General features: G+C 34.1%; 1 protein-coding gene across 2 annotated transcripts; it reads left to right on the top strand.

The window, feature by feature from the left end:
* The first annotated feature begins 474 nt into the window (after positions 1-474).
* Positions 475-22,381, top strand: LOC133182651 (L-asparaginase-like). Of its 2 annotated transcripts, XM_061317498.1 has the most exons (15): positions 475-641; positions 5,850-5,967; positions 6,913-6,951; positions 13,283-13,391; positions 16,973-17,098; positions 17,917-18,000; positions 18,791-18,917; positions 19,704-19,816; positions 19,949-20,134; positions 20,237-20,350; positions 20,529-20,645; positions 20,876-20,971; positions 21,161-21,408; positions 21,493-21,592; positions 21,764-22,381. In XM_061317498.1, the coding sequence occupies exons 1-15, from the start codon at positions 485-487 to the stop codon at positions 21,947-21,949; spliced, it is 1,920 nt and encodes a 639-aa protein (XP_061173482.1). In that variant the 5' UTR covers positions 475-484; the 3' UTR covers positions 21,950-22,381. The 2 variants fall into 2 exon arrangements, with proteins under 2 accessions (XP_061173482.1, XP_061173483.1); XM_061317499.1 differs by lacking the exon at positions 6,913-6,951.
* Positions 22,382-22,634: the final 253 nt, after the last annotated feature.

Below are 22,634 nucleotides of genomic sequence, written 5' to 3'. Positions count from 1 at the left end.
CACCAAATGTAACAGGAAGAGAGAAAATTAAAAAATGACTGGACACTGGACAGGTAGTCAAACCTGGGAGTCCTTTATTTTTTTCATATTGTAATTGTCAAAATTCAGTCCGTTCCTCAATGTTCGCCAACAATGCTGTTTTGTCTTTTCGGTAACATGTTCACATTCTTATCTTCAAACTTCACACAAAACTAACTCAAGATAGTCAATAGTGATAGTGTTTGACCTTAACCTATAAGTTTAACCTCGACTTTAGTAAAAAAAAAAAAAACATGTTAAAGAGTAACATCTGTCAAAAGAAAACTACCAGTTCATTTTAACCAAGTTTAAGTATTTATTGCATGTTTCTAATACACTATTTATGCTCCAACCAAGAATTGGTATTGATTTGAAATTGCCGCGGCAACATTGCATCATTTTTATGAGCTCTTCCGTAAAAGAGGCGTGGAAGGTTGTTGATTCTATGCTAAACAGAAGATCCGTTATGGCAGACACTGACGGAGTCAACAAGAAACATGTTTCGCAAAAGCACCCGTTACTGGCAAAATCTCTGATAGATTCCTCTGAACCAGAACCAACTTCGAGGGTGTTAGTTATCTATACTGGTGGAACTATTGGGATGAAAACAAATGACAGCGGAGGTTTGCAAAATGAAATATTACTGTTGATGCATTGATCTGTAACGTGTAAGCAAATGTTATAAAAAGTTCATTTAAGTTGTGAGACATTTTGAATATCAAACTGTCTTTAAGAAGCGCGAATTAAAAAAATAATAATGTCTCGAACTCACGTGGTTTGCAACTTCCCTTAAATCACGCTGAGTTATGTAGGGGTGATTTTTGCTCAAATATATTTCGATGTATTTGGGTCTGTTCTAGCCACCAGACACAAATTTATTTGTGTGAATTTAAGTCTGATTGCATATTAGCTAAATTCACTGGTGGAATCGTCCATCCACAATATCCGATTAAAGTTCTCTTATGATTATACCCAGTCATCATGAATGTGCCCTTGCCTGGAAACATTAAAATTTAGATAATATGTTGATGGTGCGACCGTTGGGGCGAGCGCAGTTGTTCACTTAGTTTTAAGATCGGCCTCTTCAAACCGCACAAGACATTTGGAACGTTTGGAACGTCTAGACTGTGATGTCACATGACGTTGTATGTTAGCTGCATTAAACGAAGTTTGATTTATAGGCCTAGTGCAAAATTTAACAAAGAATGTTTAATCTACTATCTGTATACAATATCCATTAAATTAAGGTGATTTTTTTTTTTGGGGGGGTGAATTTTTAGATGTGAAATCGTTACCGGGAGAACAAAGTTAGCAGCGAGAAAAACAAGCATTGCATTGTGGGTCCAGAGTTACTGCAGAAAAAAATTCATTTGGATCAATGTGCAAAGTCTGAATTTTCTCTTTGCCCAGGTGTTGCTTTAAGAGCTCGCAGTGATGAGCGGGGCTTTGCGCTGCTTGCTGCTCTCTCTATTACTTGGCTTTGTAATAATAATAGACTGTTTCACAACAACTACGGTGTTGCTCTTTTGCAGGGCAAAATGATATATTTTAATGAAATGTGACGTAAAGCAATTGTTTAAAATACCTCATTTTAATTATTATCTGTCATCAGAAACTTTACCAAACGTTAATTATGAATTTGCCCTGCAAAAGAGTAGTACCACAGTTATTGTGAAAGGGCTAATTACTTACTTACTTAATTTAATGATAAAATTTTAACTGTGCACTAAACTAAGGAAGTTTTATATCAGGAAAGTATTATCATGCAGCGGTTGTACTTTCAGTTTCAGTTTTACTTATTTTTACTTCTGAAATCACCTCTGCCAATGAAGTAGAGATAAATGTAACTATATTTTAATAAGCTTTTGCTGTACCCCCAGCATCAGCTAAGCCTCACCACCCAAATTGGCTCTTAATGTATTAAGTAAGTCAATTCACAAATAAATATAAGCCCTGCCTGGACGAAACTTGCATGGATGAATGCTTCTCAGGATGTTGCTTCAGATTTTTAGCTCTTCTTAGCCAAAGGCTCAAAGAGCTAATGCTATGGCCATTTGTGGAGTGTGCGTAAACTTTTGAGAATATGGGCCATAACTTGAGAAACCCTTGGCCAATTATTGTCAAATTTTCACAGGGTATCCTTGGCCCAAGGGCTCCTGTTAATACTAAAACTAGGGTTGTGACCCTTAAACAAGGGGAGATAATTAGGTAAATAAAACCAAAAGTACTGGTTGCTAAAATATCTTCTCAAGAACCACTGGGCAGATTATCAACAAACTTACACAAAAGGATGAGGATGTGTTGTAGATTAAAAATTGTTCAAGGCATCATCTTGGGGCAAAGGGCGTGGTCTCAAGGTCACTTCAAAGTTGACCAAAAATTACATTTTATTAAAATGTTCATAATTTTCTTACTATAAGGACTAGGATCATCAAATCTTGTCAGTTGATGCATCTAAGGACCTCATATCTTGTTGACTCAAAAGTAGGTCACGGTGACCTACTTTTTAAATTTTGCGGCCATTCTTTTTCAAAATGATTTAGGGGCATATTTTGAACAATTTAAGGCCTATGATCATCAAACTTTGTCAGTTGATGTATCTTGGGTCCTCAAAGTATGTCAACTAAAAAGTAGGTCACCTTGACCTACTTTTTTAATTTTATGGCTAATCTTGTTCAAAACAATTAAGGTCATTAATTCTAATACTGAGAAGCTTAAAATCATTAAATCTTGTAAGATAATGCATCTTGGGGCCATAAAACATATTTATTAAAAAGTAGGTCACAGTGACCTTTTTGAACTGTGCAGGCATTCAATTGCAAAACATTTTAGAGGCATAATTTGGACATTTTAAGGCCTATGATCATAAAACTTAAAGTTGATGCATCTTGGGTCCTCAAAAAATGTCAACTAAAAGTTGGTCACCGTCACCTACTTTTGAAATTTTATGACTATATTTAATATTTTCGGGTTCTATTTGGCTAAGAATCGTGAAAATTTGTCAGTTGATGTATCATGGGTCCTCGGAGTAGGTCGACTGAAAAGTAGGTCACTGTGACCAACTTTTTCAATTTATATGACTATAATTAAATATTTCGAGTACTAATTGGCTTAGAATCATCAAACTTTGTCAGTTGATGCATCTTGGGTCCTCGGAGTAAGTTGACTGAAATGTAGGTCACCATGACCTACTTTTGAAATTTTATTGCTTTATTTAAATAATTTTAGGTACTAATTGGCTTAGAATCACCAAAATTTGTCACTTGATGCATCTTGGGTCTGCAGAGTTAGTCGACTGAAAAGGAAGTCACTATGACCTATTTTTGAAATTTTATGGCTATATTCAAATATATCAGGTACTAATTGGCTTAGAATCGTCAAACTTTGTCAGTTGATGCATATTAGGTCCTCAAAGTATGTCATCTGAAAAGTAGGTCACTGTGACCTACTTCTGAAATTTTATGGTTATAATTGAATATTTTAGGTATTAATTGGCTTAGAGTCGTCAAACTTACTTAGTTGAAGCATCTTGGGTCCTCAGAGAATGACATGTGATAAGTAGGTCACCATGACCTACTCTTAGATACTAATTGGCTTAGAATCATCTTGGGTTCTCGGAGTGTTTCGTCTAAAATGTAGGTCATGATGACATACATTTGGAATTTCAAGGCTTTATCTAAATATACAGGATACTTAAAGGCTTCAAATAGAAGTGATAGGTTGTACAGTTTATCAGAAGATCAATTCAAGGCCCTTGGACCTCTTGTTGATCTAGCTGAGTTTGACCTTTATGAATTATCAGGTTAACGTTTTTGAAGTAGTCCTATTCCCAAGTAACTTCAAACCTAGCTGTGGTGACCAAATTTGCATGGATGATGCATGTAGGGATGCACACTACCAGACTTGCTTCCAGTGTTCGAAATTCAGAATTATTTTCTATGGGTCCAAAGGACCCACAGATAAAGGGACTACACGAGCCCTTCCAGGGCAGCGTAGGCCCAAAAATAAGACATGTACCATCAAATATTTGGGAAAAATAAACTTTTACGTATTGATGATCTCGGTAAGTTTAACGGTTCATATGAAATACTAGTATGTCAATTAATAAAGGATCTACAACTTGCAAGTATTAACAATATGAAACGGTAAAACATTAATCATCACAAGTCTTACTTGGTCATATATATGTGTTTATATTACTGTAAAGGTACTTTTCCTCAGAATTACAATTTCTGTTTTTAAAATCAGCGGGTAGAAAATTACACAGGTTTCTTAGATTGCCATGCATACATATAGCATAAATTTATATCCATGCAGGAAAAAAATTAAATCTTCAGGATTTATTTAAAATGTACATGAAAAGAAGAATTTATATGATCTTGATAAAAATAACAAGTTTTATCCAACTTAAGTCCAATTTCTTTTAAAGATGCTCATCAGTTAATTTGTTTAATATATCCAATTAAAATGCAGGAAAGATATGAAAGTTAATGTAAATTCATAAACCTATATACGTTAACTTCAATCGCAACTTCTTAGCCTTTCCAACAAAAAAGAAAAACAACGATGTATTTTTCCAAGCTCGACAGAAAGGTCCGGGAAGATGTGATTGACGTTAACTTGTTTCCCGGCAAATCATCGTCTGCCCAAAATTATTTCAAGGACCCATTTAATCATACTATTCGTGAGTCCTTCCATTTGTACGTCGATGCAGGGCCGACGGGCTGATGCTAATTTCGAACACTGCTTGCTTCAGGATATACTTGTCTGATTTTTGGAGGAAGGTCATTCCCAAGTTCATCATAATATGAAGTACTGTAGTTCACCAAATTTTCATGACACTTTATTTTCGCGAGATGGCCATTTGATATTTATAAGTGAGACATAATTTTCACGAACTCTGGTTATTATTCTATTTATTCTCTTGTACTACAAATATACCTGAGAATTAAATTTCCGCGAGCAGGTAGTCTCGCGTATTTATGTGAACATCAAGTTCTTGAAAATAAAAAGTGATCTACAGTACTGTAACTTTAAGCCTTCTGGTGACCAAACTGGCATGGTTAATGCATTTAGGGATGCACACTCTTTAGACCTGCATTAGATGCTGCATCAGATCTACATTTTCCAGATGAATTAATAGTTCAAAATTTTCAAAGCGGGACTTTTCGCAAGTACCAAGACCTAACTTGCATGCATGTTGTTATGTATTTACAGATGCACATTACAAGTGAGCTTATACATGTATTTGATTAACTTTATGTTTTAAGCATATGGGTGTGTTATGACAGCTAGAGTATAATAAGTAAACTAGAAAATGAGTAGTCTAACAGTAAAAGTATTGTTATACTGTAATTTTTTTTTTACTCACATATATTGCTATTCCTTGTCTCCGGTAGGAAGTGCCTTGTAGGAAATGCAGTAACAAGATAAATCTGAGGGATTAAGTTTCATTTGGTACAATGATATTTCTTAAATGCATATTTTTTTCCTAATTTCAATATAATATTATTTAAAGTGCATTCAATATTTAATATGGAGAAATAAATTTTTCTTCTTCTTTTTTTTGATAACCTGTACGTAACACAGGTGGGGATTGGGGGTGGGGGCCATTGAAAATTATTAGGAGTTGGTGTATATACAACTTTATATAGGATCATTGGCACTCTCACAAAAAACAATTGGTTCTTTATTTTACTACTGAAAAAAGAAGAAAAAATAACATTACTTTCTGACTTTTATCAGGATTTTAAAATTCAAAAAAGTTGCATTTTGTCAAGCACAAAAGTAATTCTTGGACATCATGAAATAGATTTATTCATTTCTTCCAGTGTATGAACCAAAAGAAGACTTTCTTGTCAATAAGCTGAGGACACTCCCAATGTTCCATGACAATGCCTATGCTGATGAAAATTTAGGAGAAGATGAAGGAGATTTTCTCATCATGCCGTATGTATATGTATGCAATTCTGCAATATTTACAGTATTCAGAATTATGAAATATGGGACTTGTTTGAAAATTATTGTAATACATTAACTGCATGTTTCCTCTATTACATAAAAATAATAGACCTTATATCAGTGTATGAATTTCCTGCCCCTACATATGCCTGGGTCTAGTAATTACAGGGTATTAATTCAGAAAAGTCAGGCTTTGGGCAGGCACATTTTATAAGGCGTTTGGACACTACTTGTAAAATAATCATTAAAAACAGAAATAGTAAGAATTATTAATTACATATTTAATTGTTGTATAAACGTTTACTGAAACTCAAAAAAAAAATTATTGCAAATCTAACATTTGTAAGAAAATGCTAAGAAGAAGTTCTGACATCAGTCCATGTAAGCTGGTTGTTTTTTGTGTAAACATAATTATAAATTCATGGAAGTCAATAAGAAAAAGGAACTTTCCAGTAAGTGAGCTTATATTAGGCCTAACAAAATGTTAGTTTGAAGAATCTCAAGGCTATTTGAACGTGCTTATGTTGACATTGATTTCCAGTAAATTAAATATATTTAAAAAGTATATAAAAAATTCTTTTTGAAATGAACATGGAACATAGTTTTTAACAACATGTATTCAATCAATGATTTTTATCTCCTTCAGTGTTAATTTTTTTTCTTTAATAATTTGAATTTCTGCCTTTTATGCACAAAGGTTTATATATTTTCAGCAAATTTTTAGTGAAATTGGAGTCAACGAAATAATTTTACATAACTATCCGTAATTCATCTTTGTTAGGAAAACATTAGAAAAAATAATGTTAAACAGTTGTTAGAAAATTTTGCTAAACAGTAGTTAGAAAAAGTAACTCCAAAGCTCATCCAGTCAGTTTGAAGGGAACATTAAGTCCATGACTTATAAAACCCTTTTCACTTATATTTCTTCTGAAGTCATGGACTGATGTATGGAGAAATGGAGGACCTAAATAGGTGGGTATGTACATGTAAACCTTGTTTGTCACTCACAACTGTTTGGAATGGCTACTAGCAAGTTCTCAGTATTGCCCCTTTGTAACTTCAGTATATCTAATGGTAATTTTGGCTGTATTAATTCTCTCACTCATTATAGTATTGAACACACGGTTGTTGATATAAGATGTTTCAATAGGCTTGGCATTCTGCACGAAAATGGTAGGATGAAGACATTTGGCCGTGCTTGTTCTTCACAGAAGGATATATTTAAAGCATGCAATTATGCTTCAATAGATATGTTGTGAATTTATTTTAAAAGAGTGTCACTTTGTTCCCTGGGATAAATGTATATACATTGTTAAGTTTGGAAGAGGAAAAGTTTAGCATATATTTGATGTTGATATGGAGGCCAAAAGATTGAAGGTCAGGCTCTTGGAATCTTAAAGAAAATGCCATTTATTTGACTTCATAAAGGGCATTATTCTTGTACTAATTGATTCTATGAGCCAATAAGTACAGCATGTTTATATTACTGTGAACAAAAAATGTCAGTAGTAAAGTCTATATTCTCAGTTTAGTTTTTTTTCATAGTTATCCACGTACCGGTAATTTCAATAGAAAATGCAGAAAATTGCCTGGTATTTATACAGTGGTATTTTAAGCAAAAGAAATAGACGGAAATTTGAGAAAGCATATATATTTTAGGTTTTACTGGTCACAATTATCAGTGCAAAATGTTTTGGATACTGTATAAGAAGAAGTACTAGTAATAAGTATGTAGTTATTTTGTCTGTCTACTTACAGGGCTTCAAGAAAACAAGAGAAAAAAAAATGTTGATTTGGGGTTAGAAAGACGAAACATAATGATGAGATTAATAGTGTCTTGTTTTCAATGAAAGTATGAAATAGAATAAAGAAGCAGCCAGTTGACAACAGCTGTATAAAAAAAAAAAAAAAAAAAAAAAAAAAAAAAGGTTGCCATAAATGTAGATAGGGTAGTGAATGTTGTCTGAATGTAATCAAAAGAAAGAAAAAAGAAAATTGTTCATTCTTGCTATTACATTTGGAATTGGTGTTTTCCTTCATGGTGTCCTTGTTTATTTTTGAAAATTGTTATTGTAATGTTACCGGTAAATGACTTTTAATATTGAAGACTTTTAAATTGTGAAATTTTCATTTTGGTGATCTGTCCTTCCCTTTGTTTCTTCATATGTTTCATATTTCTCAATCTAATTAAAATTAGATGTTAGATCCGCTCGCATACTAGCTACACTAACATTAGTGTAGCGAGTATCTAACATCTAATTTTAATTAGATTGCATATTTCTAAGTATAGAATTTCCTAATTTTACTGACACTTTATAGTACGTATTTCATGTTGTATAAACCTAGAATACGATAAATATTAGCTTATTTTTCTGCACTCTTGTTAAGAACCCTTTATACACTAATGAAAAATGTTTTTTGGACATTAAGAAAATTATATAAAGGTGTAATTATTGAATCTATCTTTTTCATTTTCAATGTAGGGAACTTGCCACTTACCCTCAGGAAAAAAAAATTCAAAGACAACATGGTATTGTTTAACAGAAATCACTGTTGCTTATTAAAGGCTGATAAACATTATAAAGCTTGTCTTATAAGTCATGGAATTTAAGTTCTAGCCTTACCGTGTGTACACCCCTAATACACATTTTTCGAGCCTTACAAGTCTGAGCTATGAATAAAGCACTACCCTATTTCTTAATACAAGACTTAGCTGACATTTTCTTCTTAGCCAGTGAAAACTATTTGCCCAAGTGTCCATCTATTTTTAGCTCACCTGAGCTGAAAGCTCAAGTGAGCTTTTCTGATTACCCGTTGTCCATCGTCTGTCCATCCATCCGTCTGTCCTTCTGTAAACTTTTCACATTTTCAACTTCAACAAGATAATCAAGAAAAGACAAAAATAGGGTGGGGTCATTAAAAAATCTTCTTCTCAAGAACCACTTGGCTAGAAAAGCTGAAACTTATGTGGAAGCATCCTGGGGTAGTGTAGATTCTAAATTGTTCAAATCATGACCCCCGAGGGTAGGGCGGGGCCACAATAGGGAATCCAAATTTTACATTGAAATATATAAGAAAAATCTTTAAAAATCTTCTTCTCAAGAACCTGACTGGGCCAGAAAAGCTGAAACTTATCTGGAAGCATCCTTGGGTAGTGTAGATTCTAAATTGTTCAAATCATGACCCCTGGGGGTAGGGCGGGACCACAATAGGGAATCCAAGTTTTACATTGAAATATGTAAGGAAAATCTTTAAAATCTTCTTCTCAAGAACCACTGGGCCAAAAAAGCTGAAACTTAAGGCAAAGCATTCTCAGGTAGTGTAGATTTTAAATTGTTGAAATCAGGACCCCCGGGGATAGTGCGGGGCCACAATAGGGAATCCAAGAGCAACTGGATCAGAAAAGCTGAAACTTATGTGGAAGCATCCTGGGGTAGTGTAGATTCTAAATTGTTCAAATCATGACCCCTGGGGGTAGGGCAGGGCCACAATAGGTATTACAAGGGGTGAAATCTGGTATAGAACAGCATGTCCAAAGTTACTCAGGTGAGCGATGTGGCCCATGGGCCTCATGTTTTATCAAACCACACACGTGGGTAGATTGAAGTGAATACAAAGTTGTTTTTTCCAAATGAAATAATGAATGTATCCACAAATGTTTCTGTTCTGCTCTCCCTCTTTTTAAGAAGTGTGAATGCATTGGTCAGTAAAATAATTACAATGGCTTAGTAACATTGTCTTCTATTTTAATGATTGAATGCACTGTTTAGGGCTGAAAAATTTATGGAAATGTTTTTTTATTATCTTGTTAGTCTTTGCCTTAGCGTGTAGACATGTGTAATGGCTTGGGCCATGGATATGGGCCTGGGTAGCACAATTGGTAGAGCACCTAGTGATGCAGGGGTCCCGGGTTTGATTCCCAGTCCAGCCATACATTTTCTCCTTTCCTGTTACAGATTTAGTGTTGTTGACAACCCCTGGACTTCCAGGTGAAAGTTTTGCCAGGGGCAAATAAGAACTTAGGTTGTGTCTTTGAGGGCGAAGACAATTTAAGGAGGGAGGAATGTAATGGTTTGGGCCATGAAGCTCAATTGGTAGAGCACCTGATTAGTGATGCAGGGGTCCCAGGTTCCAACCATATATTTTCTCCTTTCCTGTTACACATGAGAGCATACAACCTGCAAAAATGTCAGGTTTTAGACTTGTAAGGCAAGTTTTATCATGTATACCAGACCTAAAACACATGCAAGTAAAGTGTTCAGTGGCCTAATAAGCTTGAAATAATAACAAATAGAGTAAAATGTTGTAGATTTCAAATATTTCATTTTATATTTAAGGGCAGATCAACTAACTGCAAAAAAATACAATGGAATTAGAAGTCTTGAGTGTGCAATGTATAAGGGGTCCTTAACTGAAAACTACATTACAGTATACTTAGAAATTCTTGATAAAATGACAGTTACTAAAAATAGAATTCATTTTATGTCATATTTTTATAACTTTTTAAATGAAATTCAAATTTGTATATAAATGCATTTTTTTGTGTCAGTTGCAGAGCAGCTGGCAGACATAGGGTTTCTTGTCTGCTATCTGTCTTCAAGTTATTTGTCAGTGTTTCTAACAGAGAGATGAGATCACATAAAGCTCATGATCACCTGCAGGCCAAACATGTGTTTCTTGAACTCTGAACTGAAGGTCATGATCAAACCTTTAAATCAATTTAGGGTCAAGGTCATGAGAAGGGAGCAATATCAGCTTGGAATTTGCCAACTCCCAAAGCATTGTGTTTTACAGATATTCCAGCTTCTAAGTGTGATTATAAATAGTTTTGCCCTAGTGATGTTGTGTTTTGTGTCAATGTGATGTCATGCTAGCATAAAGATACTGATAAATTAATTGCAGTAATTGTACTCTACAAACAGCAAGTCACAGGTACTTTATGTAGACTTTCAGGTTGGGTTAACACTTTTCAAGGAATTTTCATTTTCATTTGCCTGTACATATTAATAATTTTTTTTATTCTAATGACACTGAGAGCCAGAATTTAGAAAAGGTCATGTAAAACTTATATGACTGGGCAAATTTATGTTAGTGAAAATTTCACAGAATTGGTAATACTGTAGTAATCCTCGTGTACATTTATTCCTAACTTACTCAGCACAAATCTTCAATCTGGCCTGCTACAGTAAATATAACTGAAGTAGGTGTGATCGTTAAAACATGTAAATTAATATTATATATATTTTCAAATTATTTAACAATCTACTAAGACATTAATGGGTGTGAGTGTAAAATTTTTCATGCATATTATATAGTTCTGTAGATCTATATGAGATTCCTTCTAAATGAGTGTTGATTATAATAGATACAATAACTGCAGTAAAAGTGTAAGATTTCACTGAACATGCAAAAACTTTGTGGGGTTTAAATTTTTGTCTCTCTCTTTTTTTTTTTTTTTTTTTTTTTTTTTTTGGCCAGTGGGGATTTTGTTGGGGCATATAATTTTGTGTTTTTCAAAAAGTTAGAACAAGTAAACATGCATTTAAAAAATATTCATTTTGAAAAACTAAAATACAAATCGATTTATCAGATGAAATGATTACCGGTGAATTTCCTTAGTATTTATCTGGTATAAGGCTGTCATGGTTTCCCGAAATAATCAAAAACCGTGGTCCAAGTTGTTCGGTTCATTTTCGGTTCCAATTTTCCGAATTTCGGTTCAGCTCTTGTTTATATGTCAATTATTGTAATTGTGTTTGTGCCAATAAATATTTGTATTTGGCAATGTATTTGTATATTAGAATATGTTTTAAACAAAAAATGGCATTGAAATCAAAAGAAAGATGACGATAACAGTGATAAATAAACATGACACTAAAATCTGCTTAATTTCGTGACAAAACACTTGTCACAAAAGGATTAGTTAATTATTATCAATTAGCAAGAATGGTCAGGTTGTAGCTAATAGTCAGCCTAGAAGTGTTAAACACCAATATCAAAATGTTAACATGGTTAGGACTTGTTTTCAAGGTGAACTTAATGTAGCAAATAAAGATTTTTCATGTTAAATTCATGAAATTAAGGTTTAAAATAGATGAAAATAACCAAAACGAAAAACCCGAAACTGAACCGAAAATTTACAGAACTGACCCGACTCAAAAAATTTTGGAACCGTGACAGCCCTAATCTGGTATAATGATTTTTAATACTTTTCCTAAGAGATTGTCCAATTAGCCATTCACAATAACTTTATTTTACTAGACAGTAATTTTTAATAAGGGTACCCTTACTGTTGTGTCTATTGCACGGGTATTAAAGTTATAGATATATATGATTCTAGGTTTTCTTGTCTCCTGTAATTATAATATTAATAATGTTCAAATGTTCTACATATGTTGCACTAAAAATTAAACCCTGAAAAATATATTAAGTTTAATATTATTTAAACAGAACCAACATTAAGTTGAGATATCAGATAATAATGATTACTTTGTGTGTGTAAATGGTTTATTTGATGATGTTCATTGGAACTTCTTGTGTAACCATGATTAATTTGAATACAGACCCAAAGAATATATGGGTGTTAAATCAAGGTAAGTTTTAATTGTTATGTCTTTGCCAAAATTGAAATTGTTTATTTTGTGTTTTGAGTTTATTCCAATGAGAGAGTTCTAAAGGGTTTTGGAAGATCCCAAATTGTTTGCTTGCATGTTAATTTGTTTAAAGGTTCATGCTATAATGAGTATTTATTTATTTTATTTTTTTATAAAAGTAAGAGAATTTTGTCTTCTAACTATTTACTTGTGTTAAATTGCCAGGATGTGATATCATAACAGGTTGATAGAACATTCAGAAATGTTTTATCTTTATTTATCTGCCATTTGAGTACTTCACTGTTTTAAAGCTTTATATTTGCTGCAGTCAGGGAAGTAAGAATTGAACAATAGATCCACATAGTAAAAAATGATAGAAATTGTAAATTCAAAATAGAAAGAGAATTGATTTCTTAGGAAACCTGAAACCATGAATTAAAGCTGTATATAGAATCACATAATTTTTGTGCAATGAATTTGTTTATTAGTCTGGAGAGGGGCCATAAAAGTGTGATAGAGAAATATAGAAAAAAATGTTTTAAGTTTCACTTCATGAGATCAAATTATATAAAAATTATGTGCTTGTCCTATAGAATCGAGGGGAAAGGTCAAGCCTCAATTTAGATAACATTGCATTTCTTCATAAGAAAAATGAAAAGCCAGTGTGAGCTTCAGTATGTCCTACTGGTTTTGTTGTCTGTATTATGTAGTCACCAGAGAGGGAGAAGAGTGATGTACAGAATATTGGAATATAAACCACTACTGGACTCTAGCAACATGATGATGACCGACTGGGGGAAGATTGCCTCAGACATTCATGTGAGTCATACAAAGGCAGCATTACCTCAGACTTATCTGTGAGTCACACTTAGACAGCATTGCCTCATACATATCTGTGAGTCACACTTAGGCAGCATTGCCTCATACATATCTGTGAGTCACACTTAGACAGCATTGCCTCATACATATATGTGAGTCACACTTAGGCAGCATTGCCTCATACATATCTGTGAGTCACACTTAGACAGCATTGCCTCATACATATCTGTGAGTCACACTTAGACAGCATTGCCTCAGACATACATGTGAGTCACACTTAGGCAGCATTGCCTCATACATATCTGTGAGTCACACTTAGGCAGCATTGCCTCAGACATATCTGTGAGTCACACTTAGACAGCATTGCCTCAGACATACCTGTGAGTCACACTTAGACAGCATTGCCTCATACATATCTGTGAGTCACACTTAGGCAGCATTGCCTCAGACATATCTGTGAGTCACACTTAGGCAGCATTGCCTCAGACATATCTGTGAGTCACACTTAGACAGCATTGCCTCATACATATCTGTGAGTCACACTTAGGCAGCATTGCCTCAGACATATCTGTGAGTCACACTTAGACAGCATTGCCTCAGACATACATGTGAGTCACACTTAGGCAGCATTGCCTCAGACATATCTGTGAGTCACACTTAGGCAGCATTGCCTCAGACATATCTGTGAGTCACACTTAGACAGCATTGCCTCATACATATCTGTGAGTCACACTTAGGCAGCATTGCCTCAGACATATCTGTGAGTCACACTTAGACAGCATTGCCTCAGACATACATGTGAGTCACACTTAGGCAGCATTGCCTCATACATATCTGTGAGTCACACTTAGGCAGCATTGCCTCAGACATATCTGTGAGTCACACTTAGACAGCATTGCCTCAGACATATCTGTGAGTCACACTTAGACAGCATTGCCTCATACATATCTGTGAGTCACACTTAGGCAGCATTGCCTCAGACATATCTGTGAGTCACACTTAGGCAGCATTGCCTCAGACATATCTGTGAATCACACTTAGACAGCATTGCCTCAGACATATCTGTGAGTCACACTTAGGCAGCATTGCCTCAGACATATCTGTGAGTCACACTTAGGCAGCATTGCCTCAGACATATCTGTGAATCACACTTAGACAGCATTGCCTCATACATATCTGTGAGTCACACTTAGACAGCATTGCCTTAGACATACATGTGAGTCACACTTAGGCAGCATTACCTCAGACATACCTGTGAGTCACACTTAGACAGCATTGCCTCATACATATCTGTGAGTCACACTTAGGCAGCATTGCCTCACACATACCTGTGAGTCACACTTAGACAGCATTGCCTCATACATATATCTGTGAGTCACACTTAGGCAGCATTGCCTAACACATATCTATGAGTCACACTTAGGCAGCATTGCCTTAGACATATCTGTGAGTCACACTTAGACAGCATTGCCTCATACATATCTGTGAGTCACACATAGACAGCATTGCCGCATACATATCTGTGCATCACACTTAGACAGCATTGCCTCATACATATCTGTGAGTCACACTTAGACAGCATTGCCTCAGACATACCTGTGAGTCACACGTAGACAGCATTGCCTCAGACATACCTGTGAGTCACACTTAGATATCATTGCCTCAGACATACTGTAAATGTACATAAATTAACACACTCAAAATTAAGTACAATCCTTCTTTTACATTGATAGTGCAATCATAAATTAGATGGACAGTATTTGAATTTTGAAAATAAGTATTGTCCTGTAGTTTAAATCGCATATTAGCTACCATGTACATAAATTAGCAGATATGAAGCAGTGTAAAAGGTGCTAAAATATCATCACTGCTAAAATAAGTAATTTACAGTTAGCTGCAATAATATAGCCCTCTCCGATTTTTTTTTTTTTGGGGGGGGGGGGGGGGGAGAGGGCTACAACTCCTTAGGATCTCCGTAATGGTGCAAGTGCAGGAGTGATTCACTCCTGCACTGATTTTGGCTCAAATTTTCAGCAAGTGGCAATTTTATTAATGTATCTTTAGTTACCTGAACTTATAAAATGTAGTTATGCAAGACCTGAATTTATCCAAAAATATACAGAACAATCCATATATAGTTATTTTTCGTGTATGTCAACATCACAACTTGAATTTATCCGCCATGTTTACTGACCTTGATCCATTTTATTTTGGGACTACCAATGAGAATTTGGGATCTAGGGAGCGGATCTATTTAGGATTTTCCTTATTTTAAGCATAAATATCATTGTTCATGGAATGCTTTTATTTATCGATGGTTAGTGATACCATACAACACAAAAATTTATCAATACCGACATTTACTTTATTAAGTGATTCTAAATTTCAAGCGCAAGTCTCAGTTCATCACACAAGAACTGTCATGGCTGCTGAGGAGAATGATCAGTAAACACACAGATTTATTTTACATGGTTTTTGAGTATAAAGGGCTATGTTGTTGACAGTGAATGAAATTTCTGTCTTACTGGAAGTAAGTTGAATGTTAAAATAATTTATTTTGCCTGCAGTCGGCCGTATCTAAAAAATGTATTTGCACCATTACGGAGAAGCAGTGGAATTGTAGCCCTCTCCTGAAAATATCAGATTAAAAAAATCGGAGAGGGCTACATTATTGCAGCTAATTTACTATATATGTGAGAGACTGCAACACAAGCAGTGTTGCCTCCAGACATACATGTGAGTAATGCACACATATGAGTTGCACACTGAGCAATGCCTCAGTAATGTAGCAAGTCATACAGAAGGAGGATTGTCTTGGATTATATCAGTCACACTCAGGCAGCATTGACTCAGACATACATGTAAGACGCACACAGGCAGTATTGCCTCCATACAAAAATGTGCTTCAGACATAATGCACGTCATACACAGGAAGCATTGCCTCAGACATACAAAGTCGTAATTCATACTTAACCAGCATTGCCTCAGACATATACATGTATGTGAATCCCATATTGGAAGCATGTTTGTTAGTCACATACATCCAGCACTACCTGAGATATACATACAGCATTGGCCCATGGAAGTATTCATGTGAGTTATACATAGGAATCATTGCAAGTGCATGCAAGTCATACACAAAGAGCATTGCCTCAAATGTACTATTTGGAACCCACCGAAAACATTTTCTAAGACTTTCATGTGAGTTTCACATTTATAAGCAGCATAGCCATAAACATAACAGTTGATTTGCACAATATTTCCTCAGACATACCAGTACATTTGAGACAAAAGCATATACTTTTCAATCACAGTTTTGCCTCAGACATACTTGTGAGTATGTCACAAACAGTATTGTTTCAGACATATATGCAAGTCAGGCACTGGAAGCATTCTTGTCCAAAAAAAAAAGAACTGTAAAAAAAATTTATTTTTCAAAGCACATTGGACAGTAAATGTTAAGGATTAGAAATTTAGAAAACCTAATTTAATTTGACATGTATTGCTGTTTAACAAGATTCTCCCTGAATGTCTTCAACAATATGTTACATTTGTCAGTGAATGATCTTTCTGTTTTTCAGGAACATTATGACTGTTATGATGGATTTGTTGTGCTACATGGGACTGATACAATGGCATACACAGCCTCAGCTTTGTCTTTCATGTGTGAGAACCTTGGCAAGCCTATCATACTTACAGGATCTCAGGTATATCATCAGATGGTCATTTAGCAGTTTTGAACAAGTATTACCCAGCTGCCAAATAAGTTTCTTTGGGACCAAACAAACAGGTTGTCTGACCAAGGATCAGAAGATATTATGCTCAGTAAAATTGTCAGTAAAAATGCTATCTGAAAGATGTCTTACATCCAGTACAGAATGAATTGTTAGTGATTTTCAATTTTAGTGACCTCAACACACTTGCCAATACTGTACACAGGGTAATTATCACCTTTAGTTATTTTTACCCTATACCCGGTACACTGTACACACATGTCTCATATGACATCAAAAAGTTCGAGCTTTTTAATTAAAGAGATGGACATAAGTATAACAGTGCTTAATTGACCATTTTTGGACCCTGAACACTTTCAGTTGGGAATTTTATATTACAAAAAGTGGCAAAATTTGAAAGTATTGACATTTTATTATAAGTACTGTGGAATAATGACAAATTGTAGGCTTATCTTTATGTGATCTCGTAATTCAAGATTGATTATGAAAAGCACTGAAAAATTTTATCTGCTTGTCATTTGAAAATTTCTCCTAATTTGGGGGAAAAAAAAATCATTTTCAATCGGAACAGGGTTCTTTTACCAGACCTGCATGCGTAACATATTTAGCCCCTAGTTCACTTACCACTAATGAAGCCCTTTGAGACAACTCTAAAATAAATGAATTTCCTTTCATTTGTTTTACTGTAAATGTGTATGTAAATATTACATCTTACAGATTCCCATTTTTGAAGTATTCAAGCAACTTGTTTTACTGTAATCAAATATGTACACAAGTATTATATCTTACAGATTCCCATTTTTGAAGTCAGAAGTGATGGAAGGGACAACTTTTTATCTTCCCTTATATTTGCTGGATTGTACACTATACCAGAGGTAAATATTCAGTGTGCTGAAAATTTTGTACATGCTTATCTTTCTTACAGATTTACAGGATCTACATGTAGGAGCTTCAAATTCAGTGTTATGTGATTTTATATTAGCAGATTTATAACATGTATTTACAAAATGTAAGCTTAGTTTTCACATGAACAGAATTATAGTACATGTATTCTGATGTGGGTTAATCTGGAGGTTTCCCATCTGATATATGTTATGACTGTTTTTATGTACAGTTGTTAGGGATGCATAATTTTATTGGTGTACTGGTATATATATCATGATTTTTTATTGCACGATACTTATCGTGATATGGAGACTAAAATTCCAGTATTATGTATGCAATTATAAATTTGGGAAATATTTAATTTTTTGTGTAAACTTTTGAATTACAATTACCAGAATTGTTAAAAAAAAATGTTTTAAAAAGTTAAAAACAGCATCCTTGCATCCAAATATGCTTTATTGATATATAAATAAAAATGGAAAAGTTGAAGATATGTTATTACACCATATTTGTTCGAAAAATTAAGGGAATTCATGTAAATAAGTAGTAAAATTTGCATGTGAAAATACCATTATATTTTTGGGAAAATTGTGATATATCATGATACAAAAATTTTGGGGATACCCAACCCTCTAATACTTTGTATTGTAATTTAAGACAACATCTTATCAAACTTTCAAATGTTGTTTTTGGATGAGAGGTCGGATTGACATAAAAGGGGCACTGTATGTAATTCTTGATACACTTACTTGTAAAGATTTATTGGAGAATTTGTTTCAGGTTTTGGTGTGTTTTGACAACAAGATCCTGCGAGGAAATAGAACAATAAAAAATGATGCGGGAAGCTTTGCAGCATTTATATCTCCAAATCTGCCGCCTATAGCCACATTAGAGATTCATATTCAAGGTAAAATAGTACTGTAAACTACAGTCATAATTGGCTCTAGCATAAGCTCCTACATACATGACAAATAAGCTGTGCATATTTAGATTTGAATAAAATTTGAATGTGTTGTGTCAGATTTAAACACAATCAGTTCTTAAATAATTGATAAAAACTTAGGAATAAGTAATTGAAAGATCTTTTCCCCTCTTTTGAAGGGCATGTATTGGACTCCAAATCCATTCAAAAAATGTGAATTTTCCTATGCCAAATGATTGGTTTTACTAATTGAAAGTTGTCTAAACAATGGGTCTTTTGGATGGGAGCATAAAACCAAGCCCTTTCCTAATAAGGGTAGGCATTGACATGATAAAGAATCCTCACTATACATATCATAGGTCTGAATAAATCCCAGTTTGGCACTTTACCTTTAGCTGATGATCTCTAGATATGATGGAAAAGTTTTCAATGTATAAAACTACATGCTATCAATCAAACTTTCCTCAACATTGACGATGCCTTTTAAACTGGAGGAGACTTAGACTTCATATTTGATCAAAATAATGTCAAGGTCATGTTTTTATGTCTGGTCAAAGTCTTACTTAGAGGTTAAAAAAAATTCAAGATATTCCACCATAAGAATTTCCTCCCAACTTAGAGAATTTTTGATGACTTTCCTTTAAGCCTTTGTATATAAAAAAATAAGTTATCAATTTTACACAAGAACAAAATGATTTGCTCATACAAGAGAAAGAATTCACCAAGTAAAGATTTGACAGCTTTATAGACATGGGATTAATCTGTTGTTAGTGGATTGGTCTGCAGTGTTCAGAAGTACAGGGACAGAGAAGTTTCGAGTCCACACCAACATGTGTCAGAACGTCGGACTGCTGCGAATGTTTCCCGGCATTACAACTCAAACTGTATGTACTTAGCTGTATTACAAGAAAAGTAGAGTTAATTGCACATCATCTATCTTATTGTCTGTATATCTATTATTTGTTAAAGCATGAGAGGTAGCACTTTGATAGGTGTGTATTTATGCTTTCATTCAGGTCCGTGCATTCCTTCAGCCCCCAATGCAAGGAGTTGTCTTACAGACATATGGAGCAGGAAATGCCCCTGACAATAGACCTGACTTACTCTCAGTCCTAAAAGAGGCCTCCAACATAGGTGTAATAATCCTTAATATAACTCAGTGCACCAAGGGTTGTGTGATGACTTCATATGCTACAGGAAAGGTAAAATTATATGACATGTAATCTTCCTACATTAAGATGTCTGCTTTCTTTAGAACATATAGAAAGAATTATATACATTTTTTCACATTTAACTATATTTAGGCTTTAGAGGATGCTGGTGTTATTTGTGGGGGAGACATGACCCCCGAGGCTGCATTGACCAAACTGAGTTATGTCCTGAGTAAAGAGACATGGACACTAGATAAAAAACGTAAAGTGAGTTAACAGTCTGTTTCTGTTGCGAGACTATTATTTGAAAAGGTTGCCTGACCATGCTTCTTGGTAATTGAACCAAAAACAAAATGGATATTACATTTATCAACAACACATATTCTTAAGCTTGATGATGTAAATAGAAATTTGAGTACTTAGTAGCTTTGTTTCCTAATTTCAGTTTGTAAAGAGGAATCTCCGTGGGGAATTGACAGTTGTAGCCAAAGAGAACATCACTATTCTGGACTTTGAGTTAATTGAGAGTGTGGCCCGGGCACTAAGTGTCAGTAGTACTGAGGTAAAGTAATCTTGTTATCAATCATTTTATATATCATTTGGATTAAAGGAAAAAGAACCAAACAGGGACCACCAAAAACAAATATAAAGTTCTTGTGTTTTGAAGATCATTTATGCTCCTCTTTCAAAAGCACTGAAAGTTCATATCCACCATGATCATGCTTAATCCAATTCAAGAAAATATTTGCATTTAATGAACTACTGGGTAAAGATATATTTTTGTCATTATAGGAAGTGAAGAAATTGAGGGATGCATTATATCCCAGCTTGATGTGTGCAGCTGCCCAAACTGGTGATAATCAGGCTCTTGAAAAATTACGGGAGTTGGTGAGTTTGGAAGTTGTATTTGGCACAGATTCAAATTCTGGAAAAATTCTCATATTTTATCAGAGAAATGAATTTTTAAGTTGCTTATAATTTTCAACATGAATTTTAATGATATTTGTATATTTGATGATAGATTTAGATACTACTCACTGATACTTTTATTAGTATTTAATATTTTAATATGCTAAGGGAGGTAACTTGTCCTCGCACAATCAAGATGGTAGAACAGCCTTGCATGTAGCCAGTCGAGAAGGTCATGTGAGTACTGTTCAGTACTTGCTGCATCAGGGAGCCTCTGTACATCTAAAAGACTCCAATGGTTTCACTCCTCTTCATGACGCCATAATGAGAAAGCACATCAGTATTATTAGACTGCTGGTAAAAACAGGAGCCATATTGACTTTGAAGCCTATAGCTCTAGCCATGGAGCTTTGCTGGTATGATCAAGGATGTAGCATAAATATTAAAATAGATTACTAACCATTTTGCAATGGATGTCTAATCTGATACTATCGTTTTAGTGCTGCTGCATCAGAGGATATAGAAACACTGCAGGCTTATCGAACTGCGGGGGCAAACTTAAACGAATGTGACTATGACAAAAGGACCCCACTCCATGTTGTAAGTAATATATTCAACCAAACCTACAAGTAAAATTTTTTTGAAAAGTGGACCCATGATTATCATTCTGATTGGAAATGGATTCAACATATACAAATTTAATGTTCAGCCATACGGAAAGAAAGGAGAATTATTTGATTAATAAACTCTAAATTCTCACTTTCTTTGTAGGCTGTAGATACTGGATGCGAGCGTTCCGTGCACTTTCTGTTAGATAATGGAGCTAGCTGGAGTTTGGAGGACATATTTGGAAACACAGCTATTGACTGTGCCAAGAAAAGGAATTTTACAGAAATCATTGAACTTATTGAAGCAAAACAACGAGAACTCTCTGTTAATGAAAATGGGACACAATAACAACAGGAGACTGTTTCCTCATTGTTACTTCTTTCCTATTGACCAGTATAATGTTTTTACATGACTTTTAAGTGCTAATTCATACATGTATTAGAATATGCAGTGGTTGTGCATTGAAAATTCCCATCAAAAAGTCCATTTGAATGTGTGTCAGGGTATGTGTAATTATGTCAGTAATATATTGTATGCAAGGAATTGACATCGAATTGAAACTTTTATCTTTCATTAATTCATTATATTTATTTCCATTAACCGGTATATTTTGCAGTTTGTTTATATCTTCAAAAGATGTCCATTTTATTTGTGTTTTTATTTGATGAGTATAGTGCTTTTTGCAATTCTTTTTAAGAGACGGAGGCTTAATCTCATAGTAACCTGTGCCAATTAACCTTTTATTTAGTAGTTTGTATTTACATTTATTTCATTACTCAGTGAATATATATATATATATATATATATATATATATATATATATATATATATATATATATATATATATATATATATATATATATATATATATAGGGTATTACTTGTATCTCAAAGGAGATGTATGTTTATTACTACAAAAAAAAAAAATGTCTCGATCTAATTAAATTATACTGTAGTGTTGCCTGTTATGTTAATAAGATTTACTGTAGCATATTGCCTTATATTTAATCAATATATTGATTTATTTATTAAA

The sequence above is a fragment of the Saccostrea echinata genome, unplaced genomic scaffold (assembly GCF_033153115.1).
Source record: "Saccostrea echinata isolate AGI-Se365-2 ecotype Australia unplaced genomic scaffold, CSIRO_AGI_Sech_v1 ptg000009l, whole genome shotgun sequence".
Classification (NCBI taxonomy): Eukaryota; Metazoa; Mollusca; class Bivalvia; order Ostreida; family Ostreidae; genus Saccostrea; species Saccostrea echinata.
The sequence above is the reverse complement of the archived record's forward strand: the minus strand, read 5'-3'. Positions and strand labels throughout refer to the sequence as shown.